Here is a 15528-nt window from a genome sequence, read left to right on the forward strand (position 1 = left end):
CGGCAAAGTATTTGCCGAGTGCCCGATAGAAAACACTCGGCAAAGAGACGTTTGCCGACACTGTAGATGTCGTGTGCTATTTGCCGAGTGTTACACAAATCTTTTGCCGAGTGTTTTTTGGTCTTTGCCGAGTGCCTGTGGCATACGGCAAAGTCACTGTTTCCGGTAGTGACCCCGAGATACCCATACTGCCGCCAGGGGAGAAAGAGCTTCAGCAATGGATGCTTCCTAAAGCAACAGTGCAAAAACAGCTGGAACCAGAGTCGAGCTGCAGTTCTGTGTGTATCTGCAACTTATCAGCCGAGACCATGGAATGGAGAAGCACCCCTGCATGGAGCAAAAAATGATGTTAGAAGAAAAATACACCTGGAAAATCTGTGAGAACATTAAGCCACAGAGTGAGTCCTACCTACTGCGACAAGAAAACTCCAAGAACATTATGTGATTCGAGAGATCCACATTTTCTATACATCCTTTATTGTTGTTCATGGTCTCTACGTTGTGATTTTGCACAACCGACAGCTGAGACACCAAAATCGTGTGACCCCTGGTTCTTCAGCATCGCACTAGGCATGCCCTTATCAGGCAATCCAACAAGCAAATATATATATTCACCCAGAAGGGGGCACAGCTAGTATTTTAACTTTGGAAACACAAATACTAGACTTGTATTATTTGAGCTCACAGTACCCTTGACTCTTCACAATGCAAGTCACTTCCATAAAAGTCTGATTCGCACTGGAATCTGGACTTCGATTGAATATTTCTTTTCGGCCAACATTGGATCACGGCAATGCAAAGTCATCCGCGCATGCAACTTCCCGATGGATACAGCACATGCACCTGTCTAACAAACATTATTCTTACTACTTGCAATGCAGCTCCCTGCATGGATCTGTATATACCTTATAGAAGAGCTGCAACTGCAAATAGTAAGTTCGGCAACAACAGAAGGCAGTTTCAGATATCTCCATGGTAGCCTGGTACTTGACTGCCTTTGATCATGACAATGTTACATGATTACAGCTCCCTAAGAGCACAGTTGCTTTGTGTTTTAACAGGACCATACACATCAGTAGTGTCAACCAATAAAGTCGTGGCATCCTGCATCACGCTGATCATCAGGAACAAGAACAGGATGGTTGCTATTGCCTACTTGCCTGCTTGCGTTCTCCTAATGGTAGTGCACCTTCTGAGAATCATGGCGGCACCCGCAGCTGTTTCGGGATATCAGGACAAGCAGGGAGTACTAAGGCTGCCGCAGCAGTGCCCACCATACGCCATTCAATGGTGCGTTCACTGCGCTCGTACTCAGTCTACATCGGTGATGTTCATTCGCTGCAGGCCATGCTGCCCTTAAATTTTAATGCGTTTGTGTTGTTTATTGAAGCAATAATGTACTCCGGCTATTTGTCGATTTCAGTTTCCTAATAAATAAAACTAAATTTTATTTTCCAGTTGGTTGATTGCTCTGTGTAGTGTGTGGTACAAAGCTCAGGTGAATATACCGTCAGTAAATTTCGTTTCCTGGAATTCCTCGCAGGAAAATGACAGCTACACTTCAGTTGTTGCATAAATAATTGTCGTGAAACTGCATGTAATTAACATCAAGTTTTTCAGATGGAGGTGGTCCCTCGTATAAAGTCACATTATGAATCAGCACTTCCTGGCTATAAAATCGACTACCATTATTATAGGAGGTTAATTTTTGTCAAGTTATGTGGTAAATATGAGCCAATATCCAAGAAATCTCAAAGCATAATTAGGCTGTTGGTAGTATTTGCTCTAGCACCCTAGCTCATTGAAAGAGAGCTGCCAATGACGATATGACTCTCTAGCTAGTCATGAAAGCTGGCAAGGGTGTCCACCACAGACAGGGAGCCACAAGTGATCAATGTCAGTGCAGTTCTGCTCATCCCGCACATGGTCATCATGTAGTCATGTCGATATTTCCACGGGGTCCTGAAGTTGGCGCCTTACAGTGGTGCCTTAATGTGGACCGTAATAAATTTTGACAAACAGAAATCGTCTTATCTGTTTGTTATGAATGGATTGGAAGAGCTAGCAAATATTGTGGATGTGCCCACTAAGATGCCTGGAATAGATCTTGATTTCTCTTTTTCATCTTCACTTCAGAAAGAATGCTTCTCTTGTCGACACATGTCATAAAGTTCTATTAAACTTTGCACCTTAGAAACCAATGCCTCCTGTTGGACTGGCATCTACACTACATTCACAGCGACACGACTAGCTCCTCCCTTTCTCCACCTGTCAAACACGTTTTTACTTCAACTCGACCAAAGAAGCTTCTCCATCGTCACCAAAGCCATATATAGCTTAAGCCATTCGTGAATGAGCCAAAGCAACTACCAAATAGGGCTGATGAAAAAAGGTGAGCAAACCAGAAGTTTCACATCCCACTGAGTTTGGTTCGACATTGAGATGCATCTAACAATGCACCTCGGCTTGACAAACATTCACATATTCCTCCATGCTTCTCGATTGGCTGAAGCACATCGGCAAAAACTGTGCTGTATCCAAGCAGGACAAGGGCAGCAACAAAAATCGCTATAAGTTTGTAAAGTAATCTGCTGCTCTCCTTCTGTACGCGCGGCAGGGGCCGGCGCCGAAAGGGCTCCCACTACTACAGAAACGATTATGTGCAGCGTTGCACTTTTGCACTCCATGGTGGACGTCTATTTTGCTCGCTGCGGTAAATCCCACGATTTACCGCGGCGGGCATTTTTTATTTACCGTAGCGGTCACTTTTGCCCACTACGGTAAATTGATTTACCGTGGCGGACGTCTTAAAATGCCCGCCATGGAAAATAGGCTATTTACTACGGCGGACGTTTTAAGATGTCCGCCATGGTAAATCGATTTATCGTGGCGGGCATCTTATAAGGCCCGCTTCCAGAAAAAGCAGGCCCAGCTCGCGGCCCAGCTTAGCCCGTCATATATATACACAAGCTAGGGTTTCTGTCACTCACACCCACCAGACGCCGCCCCTCACTTCTCTCTCACACAGCCCCGACTCCGCTCTCTCCCTCTGTCTCCGACGGCCAGGCGCGTGGGGGTGGCCGGATCCGCGGCGGCGCGCCTCCCTCCTCTGTCTCCGGTGGCCAGGCGCGCGGCGGCGGCCGGATCCATGGCGGTGCGCCTCCCTCCTCTGTCTCCGGTGGCCAGGCGCGCGGGGCAGCCGGATCCATGGCGGCGCGCCTCCGTCCTCTGTCTCCGGCGGCCAGGCGCGTGGGAGCGGCCGGATCCGCGGCGGCGCGCCTCCCTTCTCTGTCTCTGGCGGCCAGGCGCGCGGGGGCAGCTGGATCCACGGGATCCGTGGTGGCGCGCCTCCCTCCTCTGTCTCCGGCGGCCTGGCCGAGGCCGAGGCAGTCTCCTCTCCACTCCTCTCCCGACGCGACATCCACCGGCAGCGCTGGGGACATGGGGCGCGCGTCGGCTTCTGCGCGTGGGACCTGGCCCCCTTCCTCGCGCGGCGGCGCGACATCCACCGGCGGCGCGCCTTGGTCTCCTCTCTCTCCCTCGTGCGGATCTGGCCCCCTTCTTCCTCCCTGGCCGGATCTGGTGGGAGGCGGCCTCCCCATCCCTCCCTGACGACGGCGGCGGGTGGTTCTAGGTGGAGGGCTGCCGGATCCTATAGGAGGGCGGCTGGATCCGACGGATCTCGGCCGGATCCGGTGAATGCCGCGACGGTGGCGCTGCCAATGCAGGTACAGGTCTCTCTTTGTCTCCCTCGCTCTTATCTCTTCGTCTCCCTCACTGTGCCCTCTCCCCTTTCCCAGATCTAGAGCCGGCACGGACGTCGGAGCTACGGTGGCGACGCACGCGGATGCGCGGCTGCTCGGCGCCCTCCTCCTTTCCGGCCTCATCTTCAGCAGCGGCGCTGCAGCTGGATCCAGGGATGACGATGGTGGCGCTAGGGTTTCGGTTTGGGATTGGGCTCGCCGGTGGGCTCAGTCAATGGGCTCACCTGTGGGCTTTGGGATTTTTTTTGTTTTTTCCAGATGATTAACCAAGGCGGTCAGTGTAACGTGCCCGCCGTGGTAAAAGTATATTTACCACGGCGGGCACGTTACACCGCCCGCCGCGGTTAAGCCACGATTTACCGTGGCCTCTAGGCCGCGGCGGACGGCTTTGCTCGCCGCGGAAAACCAAAAATGCCCGCCTCTAGTAAAGTTTTTGTAGTAGTGTCCCTTGCTGCTGCACTGTAGTCGCAGCAGGGGCAGGCGACGAAAGGCTCCCGTGCCGCACTATAGTCACAGCAGGGGCCGGCGCCAAAGTCAGCCCTTCTGTCACATCTAGTCACTATAGCAGCATTGCAGCATAGCATGTCTGTGTACAAGAATTAGATGGGTAGAGTTTTATATATAGCTTTCTACTATAACTCAGTAAAGGCAGTTTAGTTTACCACATCCAGAAGCAGAGCTTTCACCAGCACTAGGCTTGTGTTGTGTTTGTGTGTGCGAGCTGTTCTCAATATCTTCTAGTACCTCTAGCCATAGTGAGTGAGTGTGCTAGTAAGCTTACTGCTTACCTGTGCAGGGCAGTCGAGGGACTAACAAGTGGTATCAAAGCCGTACAAGCGCCGTCGCCGGACTAACCGCTGGCAATGACGGATGGTTTGGAGATGGGCGACAGCAGCAGCGCTGCCATGGCTGCCCAGCAACGATAGGAGGTCATCGTGCGCACGGTGTGGGAGGTCAGCGGCACCAGTTGGTCGACACTGACTCACACTAACTATGGCGAGTGGGCGATGACATGAAGGTCAAGCTCAAAGCCCGACGGCTCTAGAATGCCATTAACAAGGGCACCAACAACGAAGAAGATGACATGTCAGCGTTGGAGGCATCCTCGCTGTTATGCCAGTGGAGTACAAGGAGCCGTTGGGGGCGAAGAACTCTACTAAGGAGGCGTGGGAGGCCATTGCAGCGATACGCGTCGGCTCCGACTGCGCAAAGAAGGCCACGACCCAGCTGCTGAAGCAGGAGTACGCCAACCTCAAGTTCAAGGATGGTGAGTCGGTGGAGGACTTCTCCCTCCGCCTGCAGTCGCTCATCAGCAAGGTGAGGAGCCACGGTGTCACCATTGACGAAGAAGAGGTGGTCTCCAAGTACCTCCACTCCATGCCATCGAAGTACATCTAGATCGCTCTCTCCATAGAGACGATGCAGAACTTATCCACCCTCACCATTGAGGATGTGACATGCCATCTGCGGGCGGTGGACGAGCACCTAGAGCAGGCGATAGCAACAACAGATAGCAGCAAGCTATTGCTAATAGAGGAGTGGGTAGCTCGGATGAAGCTGAAGAAGTCCGGGGAAGCTTCCTCCAGCCACGGTGGCAATGGCAAGCCCCGCGGCAAGGCTTATTTAGAGAAGAAGAAGAAGAAGGTTGACCCCAATACCTACCGACGCTATAGGAAGACAGGCCATTAGGCAAAGGATTGTCCAAATCGCAAGCAGGAGAAGAAGGCTGAGACTCATCTAGTGTAGGCAGATCATGATGATGAAGCCACTCTCCTGATGGCGATGTTCTATGCTCTGCACAACGTTGAGGCCAAGGAGAAGGGAGAGGTGATGGCGGTGGAAGGGCATAGGAAGGCTCTGAAGGATGCAGAGGGGGTGCCGAGCACTTCAGCAGCAGAGCCCACCACTATAGAGGGGTTGCTGAGCACTTCGGGAGTGGAGCCGACCACTCTAGAGGAGGTGCCGAGCACTCCAACAGCAGAGCAGACCCCTCTAGCAGCGGAGCCAACCACGGTTAAGGCTCTGAAGGTTGTCAACCTCGATGAACCACGTGCCCAAGTCCACCTCGAACGTGTGGATAGTGAGCAGGAGCAGCGGTGGTACCTAGACTCCGGCGCCAGCACCCACATGATGGGCTCCAAGGAAGCCTTCTCTGAGCTCGACGACAACATGATCAGCATGGTGACGTTCGGTGATGGCTCAAGGGTGGTCCGAGGGCACGACAACATCATCTTCAGGTGCCAGAACAGCGAGCACCGCACAATGATGGATGTATATTACATCCCGTAGCTGCGTTCAAGCATCATCAGCATTGGCCAGCTGGATGAGCGCGGCAGCGAGGTACTGATCAAGGACGACGTCCTTAGGATCAGGGACCGAGAGCGGCAGCTTCTTGCCAAGGTGAAGAGGTCCCAGAACCAACTATACCTGCTCAACTTGAAGGTAGAGCAGCCCATCTGCTTGGCTGCACGGCACATGGAGGAGCCATTGTTGCCTGATATGGCCATCTCAGCTTCGACGCTCTTGGATGGCTAGAGAAGATGGTGACTGGGCTGCCTCATATCGAGCACGCAGGCGAGTTGTGTGATAGCTACCTGGTCGGGAAGCAAAGAAGGCTGCCATTCCCAAAGATGGTGAAGTACCTCATGATAGAAGCCCAAGAGCTGGTCCATGGTGACCTCTGTGGGGTGACCACACCGGCGATGCATAGCGGGTGCAAGTACTTCATGTTGCTAGTGGATGACTACAGCCGGTTCATGTGGCTGTAGCTTCTGACCAGCAAGACCGAGGCAACAGAGCGGTCAAGAAGTTCAAGGCGCGCGTGGAGGCGGAAAGCGGCAAGAAGCTGCGCGTGCTGCGGACTGATTGCGGCGGTGAATTCACTTTGGTGGAGTTCGCTGCGCACTGCACAAATTAGGGTGTGGTGTGACACCACACTGCGCCGTACTCGCCGCAGCAGAATGGCGTGGTGGAGCGGCAGAACCAGACGGTGGTCAGCATGGCTCGATCTATGATGAAAGCCAAAAGCATATCAACAATGTTCTGGAGAGAGGCGATGACCATGGCGGTGTTCATCCTCAACCGTGCGCCCACCAAGGCCCTGAAGGGCAAGACGTCGTTCGAGGCTTGTCATGGACACAAGCCGAATGTGTCCTTCCTCAGGACATTTGGCTGCATCAGCTATGTGAAGAACTCCAAGCCTCGCGCTCATCAAGCTAGAAGACAGGAGCACGTCGATGGTGCTCTTGGGCTATGAGGAAGGTACTAAGGCATACCGGTTCTACGACCCACGCGTAGGCAAGGTGGTTGTCTCACACGATGTCGTGTTCGACGAGAAGGCAGGCTGGGACTAGGATAGTTCGGGCACGGGGGAAGCTAGCGGTTTCACCAGCACCTTCATCGTCGAGCACTTGGTCATCCACGGTGGTGGAGACACTGGAGAGGAGGTGCCGACCACTCTAGCAATAGAGCCGAGCATTCCTGGGGCAGTGCCGAGCACTCCGAGAGGGGTGCCAAGCACTATAGGAGTGGTGCCGAGCGGTCCTACAGTGGTGCCAACCACTTTAGGACGGGTGCCGAACGCTCCTGTAGCGGAGCCGAGAGGTCTTGCAGTGGTGCCGACCACTCCAAGATTGGTGCTAAGCACCTCTATAGTGGTGCCAACCACTCTAGGAGTGGTGACGAGCGGTCTAGGAGTAGTGCCAAGCACTGCAGCTGGGGTGCCGAGCACTCCAGGTGCTGTGCCAACCACTCCGGCGAAACAGGGGACTCCATCGACGCTGATCGAGTTCGCCTCACCTCCAAGCGATATCACCGAGTTCATGGATGCCTTCCACGATGGTGAGGAGGTGCGATTCCACAGGCTGGATGACATCGTCGACGACACAGGGTCCTTAGGCCTGGTGGGTCGGCTCCTCAATGACCTAGAGCTGCTTCTCGTTAGTGCAGAGGAACCACCGATGTTCACGCTAGCCGAGCACGATGCAAATTGGCAACGGGCGATGCTATAGGAGATTAAGACAATCGAGGAAAACGAGACTTGGGAGCTCATCGATCCACCTCCGGGATGTCATCCGATTGGCCTGAAGTGGGTATATAAGGTCAAACAGGACAAGCGCGGTGCCATTGTCAAGCACAAGGCGCGCCTCATCGGCTAAGGCTTTGTCCAGCGCGAGGGCATCGACTTCGAGGAAGTCTTTGCGCTGGTAGCACGCATAGAGTCTATTCGACTGCTGCTGGCTTTGGTAGCTAGCGAAGGACTGGCGCGTCCATCACCTGGACATAAAATCGGCCTTCCTCAACGGCGTGCTGGCGGAGACGGTCTTCGTTAGGCAACCTTCTAGTTTTGCCATCAAGGGAGTGGAGAACAGGGTGCTCCGACTGCGTAAGGCGCTCTATGGGCTGAGGCAGGCCCCGCGATCGTGGAACGCCAAGCTTGATGCCACACTAGGTGAGCTTGGGTTCATATGGTGCGCAACCGAGCACACGCTCTACACGCGGTGACGGGGGAAGGAGGAGCCCATTGTCGGCGTGTATGTGGACGACTTGATCATCACCGGGGCGTGTGCGGAGGACATCGACAGCTTCAAGTGTGAGATGGCGGCTTGTTTTTGAATGAGCGATCTCAACGCGCTCTCCTACTACCTCGGCATCGAGGTGAGACAGGGGAAGGAGGCGCTCATGCTCGGTCAGAGTGCAAGCCATACGTGACTCCGATGGAGGAGCGGCTGAAGCTGACGAAGGCCAGTACCGCGATGAAGGTAGATGCAATACTCTACCGGAGCATCGTCGGCGGTCTGCGCTACCTAGTCCACACGAGGCCGGACATTGCGTTCGCCGTGGGCTACATCAGCCGCTTCATGGAGCATCCCTAGGAGGATCAAGGGGGCAGTGGATCAGGTGATCGTCTTCCCCAAGACTGGCGGAAGTAGGCTGCAGCTCGCTGTGTTCAGCGATGCAGACATGGTGGGTGACATCGACGGACGGCGGAGCACCTCTGGCGTGCTCGTCTTCCTCGAGTTGGCTCCAATCTCATGGTTGTCGCTCAAACAAAGGGTGGTGGCACTATCCACATGCGAGGGCAGAGTACGTGGCGGCGGCCACAGTGGCGTGCCAAGCTATGTGGTTGCGCTGGCTACTGGGTGAGCTAACCGGTGTGGAAGCTCGCCCACCAGCACTGGTGGTGGACAACTAGCCCGCCATCGCCCTCGCGAAGAATCCGGTTCTACAGGACCGGAGCAAGCACATCGACATCAAGTTTCACTTCCTCAGGGACTATGTCGATGGAGGACAGATCGTTATCGAGTTCGTCGAAACTGGTCGGCAACTCGTGGATGTCCTCACCAAGCCGCTCGGCCGTCTTCGGTTCATGGAGCTGAAGAAAATGATCGGCGTGGTGGAGGTTTTTAGGGTTAGCAGTAGGATTAGGGGAAGACTTGTAAAGTAATTTACTGTTCTCCCTCTATATGCGCGGCAGGGGCTGGCGCCAAAAGGGGCAGACGCCAAAGTCAGTCCTGCTATCACATCTAGTCACTTAGCAGCATAACAGCCTGGCATGTCTGTGTATTAGGATTAGATGGGTAAAGTTATATATATAGCTTCCCACTGTAACTCAGTAAAGGCAGTTCAGTTTGCCACTTCCAAAAGCAGAGCTTTCACCGGCGCTGGGCTTGTGCTGTGTTTGCGTGTGCAAGCTGTTCTCAATATCTTCTTCTACCTCTAGCCATAGTGAGTAAGTGTGCTGGTAAGCTTACTGTTTACCTGTGCAGGGTAGCCGAGGGACTAACAAAGTTAAGCTAAGATTTGAAATATATGCATGTTCCATGGAGAGGGACAAAAGTTTTAGATAACGAGAAAAGAAGTGACTATATAGTTGTGACAAGACAATGTATACAGTGGATTACCATTGTGAAACTAGCTATGTCGAAGATGCGGTATACAAGTCACTTCCCTCGCAAAAGAAAACTACAAGTGACTATATAGTTGTGACAAGACAATGTATACAGAAAGAATTACGGTGCTTCACGACAAAGATTTTTATTGCCTTCATATGGCTAGGAGGTAATGAGTATCAAATTGTCAACAATGTTAGAATATCAAAATCTCTGTTGTTTGGTTTCCTCAATACACTATGTCGCCAGTAGAGTCGCCGATTAGTATGTGTTGCTCGCAATGAATGCTGATTAGGGTGGACACTACTGACATAGAGGAAAAGGAAAATGCACAGCCATCACATCCACCTCTTCTCTACTTTTCACACATGTGGTACTGATCTCCTCCAGCTATTTGTACGTATTGCCTGGTTTGCCAAGCATCTCTGAGCATATGCATGAATTGTGCTATTGACATTGGTAGGCATATTCAGTACCCCTTTTTTAATGCTGTTGTCCGAAGATTTATGAAGAAGTTTGGTACCAATTTTTAATTGGATCAAGTGTGACATGTGTATATGAATTCGACCGAGGGGTATTCGAAAATATCAAAAAAGGGTCTTTTTTTGTTTGTGCTGCATGCACGGACGACGTGCCCAATGGGGGGAGGATACTCCCTCAGAACCACAAAGAAAGACACGACAGTATTTCTATGATACATTATATTAGTGGTGAACTAAAATGACTTGAATATCACTCAAAAGCACTGATGAAAAGTGCCAAACAACGCTGCATAGTATCAATTTTTAGTGTTTAATAGTGCTAGGATGTCTTGTTTTGTAGGACAATTTTTTAATACTATAAGGCCTTCCTGTATCGGATAGAATAGAGCAAGTGCAAGACAATAGAGGCCTGAGCGGCTGAAAATCCACCAGGCATGTTCCTTAGCCGGATCAACACAGCTGGGAATACCTCCGGCTAGCCAGTGTAGCAGAGTAGCAAGCCAAGCAACATCCACCCATTGGCTGAGGCAAATCGGTGGTGTGGCAGTAGATGTGGGCGCGGCTGCACCAAGCAAGCGCAAGCGGCTTCCATCGGCCCCTCAGATCACGTTGCGGCAGCTGAGCTAGGCCTCTGCCTCATCCACGTTGGCACTACAGGCCTAGCTGCGGCAGCAGATGTGTGTCCTTGTGGGAGCCTACCCTACAAGCCGTGCGCTACCGGAACATGAGTCCATGATGGCAAATGCTATGTTAACGGCTAGTTAACAAATTTTAACGGACAATATAAACCAGGGGAATGCAAACTCAATGTAGTGGCAGTTAAGGGAACACTATGTAAAAAACTGTAAATATCCGCCAGCGTCCCCTACAGACGCCAGGAAGAACGCGTGTTTGTAATATGAGTTTACAGACGCGTGTCACAAACACGCGTCTGTAATATGTCGGCGGGGTCAACACGTGTCTGTGATAACTCGTTACTACAGATGTGTGTTCCGAACACGCGTCTGTAATATTTCAGCGGAGTCACACATGTCTGTGATAACTTATTACTACAGACACGGACAAAGAAAGCGCGTCTGTGATATTAGAATTAATTTATGAGACGTGCCCCTAAACACGCGTCGCACGTAATGAGTTCCCAGACCTGAAAAAACATCCAATCGCCTAGACTTAAGTCTGCGTCTCCCGTTGCCTCTACCCCGTCTCCTCTCTACCTCCGACACCACCGCCCCACTCCTGTCGCCTCCCCTCCTTTTTCCTCCGACGCCGCCGCCCCTTCCTCTTCTACCGTCACGGCCACCACCTCTTCCTCCACCGGTGCAGCCACGGCCCCCTCCTCTTCCACCGTTGCTTCCCCTCTTAGATCTAGATCTAGATCTAGAAAAGGTTGGGAGGTGGGGCTTCTACTGCATGGCGGTTCATCAACGTGATGCCGCTGTTGTCTGCACAGGGATTCCCTTGAGTGCGTCGCAGGTCGAGTGCCACCTATAGCTAGGGTTCGAGGGAGGCCATGCCGGTGCCGCCACTGGCACGGATTTGGGTGGCGTGACACGGGCAGGGCTGGCCATGGCGTCCTCCCCAATCAAGTTATACGTGGATTTATGCGACATCAAGGTATCCCCCGTGCCTTGCCCCTCGACGGTGGCGATCTCCAATACCCCATCTGCTGACCAGATCCCCAATTGTGCTACCAGGACGGGCTCCTCCACATAGGCCACAGTAGGGCAATCCAAGGTGGCTAGATCCATGGCGGCTGAGGCAAGGGCAGGCGGTGCTTGGCCACAATGATGCTCACGTTGCGCCCAATGACTTCCACAAGGTTCAGTTCCCTTCCCTGCTCCACCAGTTTGGATTCCTATGGGGCCGTGTCGTGCTGGTGTTAGATTTGGGCAGGGCCTTCTCCGGGTTGGGAACCACATTTTTTGCTCGAATCGCTCTCCCTTATCTGGGTTTGGTTTTTTTTCTTTTCTCAAGCGAGGTTGGGCAGCAGATCTGATTTCCTAAAATTTTAGTTACATGAACTGTGAATTTCCTAAAATTTCAGTTGTGTGTGTCAATTTGAAGCTATATATGCTGTTAGTGTGAACTCTCCCTTTGGTGGGACAGTGTGAAAATGAATCATAGTTTGTACTATAATTTCACAGTTAATAGGTTGACTCTGGTGACAATTCACATTTAATAGGTTGACTCTGGTGACAGTTCATAGTTAATAGGCTGCTAACTTGTAGGTCTTTATAGCCTGCTAATAACTTCTTCTCAACACTTGTTGGTGTTGTGAATTGTATTTTTTTTTTTGTTGCCCTAAACAAAAAATTCTCTGTTTGCATCTCTAAACTGAATCTGGGCCCTGTTATTATGATGTGTGCTTTGTGTACGCGTGCTGCTAAATTGAACGACTTCATAAGCATCTCAGTTTGGCTTCCCATTACTTTGATCGCCTGCTGACATCAGTTTCGATTCCCATTATTTTGATCGGTTTTGTTTCAGGCCTGGTAATGCTTTGGCGACTGGTAGTACAATAAATAATGCACGGCCGGGAAGCATGCTCTGTTTTGGTAGGCCGACAGTAGTGTGACCGCATGCTCTGTTTCGGTGTGCTCTGTTCGGTTGGTCCCCTGCATGTTTCATCATCGTTATGTAGCAGTATGTTTTTGGAGTACAAATAGAAATCCTCTGTTGGGTCGACCAATAGTTGTGAGCTGCGTCTTTTTCTGCACGCTAATGAGGACAATGAGGATAGAGGTGTCGATTATGTATGCATGATGGCTTTACATCACAGGTTTATTCTTGTCAGTCAAAACGGTAGCTCCGATCTGGAGCCTGCTGATTCACCTTTCAATAACTTCCTCTCAGAGTCAACCTGTTAACTGTGAATTGAGCTACTGAATTGAGCAGAACAAGAATCAATGTGCTTAATTTTCAGAATAAGAGCTAGATCATTCAGTACTTATCTCCACTTAAATGTGAATGAAAACCTGTAGAACATGCTAAGCTACGTTCAATACTTTGGTTCTATATAGAGAAAGCTTGTGCTTAATACTTTTTTGCGAGATGGATACTGAAAGCTATTCCTTTTGAGAAGACAAGCTTCCATATCTCTTAATAAATGCTGTTTTTATTTTTCTAGGGGAACGAAGTAGACCTTGCAAAGTTGCAGTTGGAGAAAAAGAAGCTGGAAAAAAGGCAGCAATAAGGTAGGAACTTGCCCCAATCTTCTAAAAGCTGTATGTGCTGGTCTTTTTAATTGCCTCTGCCAAGTTTCTCCTGTTCAACTTTGCTTTAGTATTCATGAAGATATCTCACTAGTACTGTTCTTTTTTAAAAAAAATGGGAGAGTTGCTTGTTGGTGAACCTGCCATGCTACTCAATTTGCCAAAGTTTGCATTATATCTCTTGCTTCCCAAAGAAAATGATAGAAGTAGATGTTTTAGTTTTGATGTGGTAAATTTTTTTCCTATTTTGCTGCAGGCTACCCTCTTGCTAGGGAATTTAATTATCTGATATATATGTCCTAATATATGATTGGCATCGAGCATGAGCATGAGACATGACCATGGGAATTTAATTATCTGGTATATATTTTGTGGCAGTCGCTAAGTTCAGTTGTTAACTGAATTTGAACTGAACTTAACTGAATTTCTCATCCTATGTAGGACACAGGCAAGGATGAGGTCATAGCATGTTTGGGATTAAAAAAGATGGTTTAATTCCACAGGTACTGTTCCTTCTCACTACAGTCTGCAATCTTTGCAATGTTCTTAGATGTTGTTTTTTATGGTAATGCTTAGTCAACTGTATGTTATGCATCTAGCACTATGTTTACAAGTAAGATCTTAATCATCTATTTGTGCCTTTACAGAACAATGCTCTCTGTTAGATCCCCAGAGACTCTCATTTGGGTTGCTCGGCTGCAGGTCTCTCTCTCTCTCTCTCAAGCTCAACCCAGCCCAATTGTGTGACTGTTTTTCTGTTCTTCAGTAAGGTGACGTTTTGATATTGAGATCACTACTAAATTTTGACCTTGTTTCAACGCCCGAAAAGTGTTGCAATAGGCCCGAAATTGTTGCAATATCAGAAATAGCAACACTTTTTTTTCATTGAGAAGCGTTGCAGGCGCTTGCGTGGTTAAAGCTTTGGACAACGCTTTTCTGCTTAGCGTTGCAAAATATGTTTTGGATTTGCAACATAAGCTTTTGCTACCGTTGCTAGACGTTGCAATGGCAACTTACCCATATCGTAGCAAATGGTGCACTAGCAACGACAAACGTGTGTTGCAAGACAATGTATTGCCACGCATAACGCGTGTGGCAACAAGGATTATGTCGCAACACCAAGAAGTGGTGGCAACATGTGCAATTGTCATGCCCAAGGTTTGGTTGCTATAAGGTGCAACCTCTATTGCTACGTAAATTATTCGTTGCTATACTCTTTATTGCGACAATGGTTATTGTTGCTACTTGCTATAGCACGATGATTGGTGTTGCTATATCACCTATTACCACAACATGTTTGGGTGGCTACAGCTTCTATTGCCACACTCATTGTGTGTTGCCATTGGATATATTGCGACAGAAAATGTGGTTGCCAATAGGTGCTTTAACAACGTTTTTGGTTTGGTGTCACCGGATAATATTGCACCACCATTAAAAAATTAATTTACATCAAGAAAGCATATTCATTAAATAGACAATCCATTGAAATAGTATCTACAATCACAAAGATAAATATGCTACACTGGGAACTTCATGAAACCTCAAAACTTGAAGCACTACAGCATTCTCTAACATCTCTAACACTTGCAAACTTCCTGACCATGCTTCCACATATCTTGTTTGGCAATTTATAATTGCTTCACTTGATCATGTCATGACTCCAAGCACTCCACTAGGTTGCGTCTTCCTGCTGAATAAAAACATTCACATTGGCATATGAATTAGTAAATTTAAGAACTTAGGCGCAATAAAAAGATGAACTAAATAATGCAATATATAGGCTAAAATTGATTACACAACATGATCATGGAGATAATCCTACTCATCCTCAAATCAAAGAATATAAAAAGGTTTTTTCCAGTCCATTCTGAATACATAGTAAAATACATGGGGCACAAGAGGTTTATTCAACAATACGACACTACAATATGGTGCAATCAAGAATATCATACTGAATTTACCTCGAATTGTCACTCTCAAATTCCATCAACTCATACCAGAAAGCTGAGCAACCTGAATCAATAGAACATGATGCAAGCTGCAGACTTCATAGTGATCTGATACAGCACATCACAATTGACAGCTCGAAGCAATCAAGCCATAAATAAAAATAGCTCTCATTAGAACTTGTCTGAGTTCAGAATGCAGTTAGTAATGGCAAACTGAGCTGCTTCACATA

At 49.5% G+C, this 15528-nt stretch overlaps 1 protein-coding gene across 1 annotated transcript; it reads right to left on the bottom strand.

The window, feature by feature from the left end:
- Positions 1-3020: 3020 nt before the first annotated feature.
- LOC136503509 (uncharacterized) lies at positions 3021-3602 on the bottom strand. The gene has a single exon (XM_066498565.1). The coding sequence runs from the start codon at positions 3600-3602 to the stop codon at positions 3021-3023; it is 582 nt and encodes a 193-aa protein (XP_066354662.1).
- Positions 3603-15528: the final 11926 nt, after the last annotated feature.

This window comes from Miscanthus floridulus, chromosome 14 (genome assembly GCF_019320115.1).
Source record: "Miscanthus floridulus cultivar M001 chromosome 14, ASM1932011v1, whole genome shotgun sequence".
NCBI lineage: Eukaryota > Viridiplantae > Streptophyta > Magnoliopsida > Poales > Poaceae > Miscanthus > Miscanthus floridulus.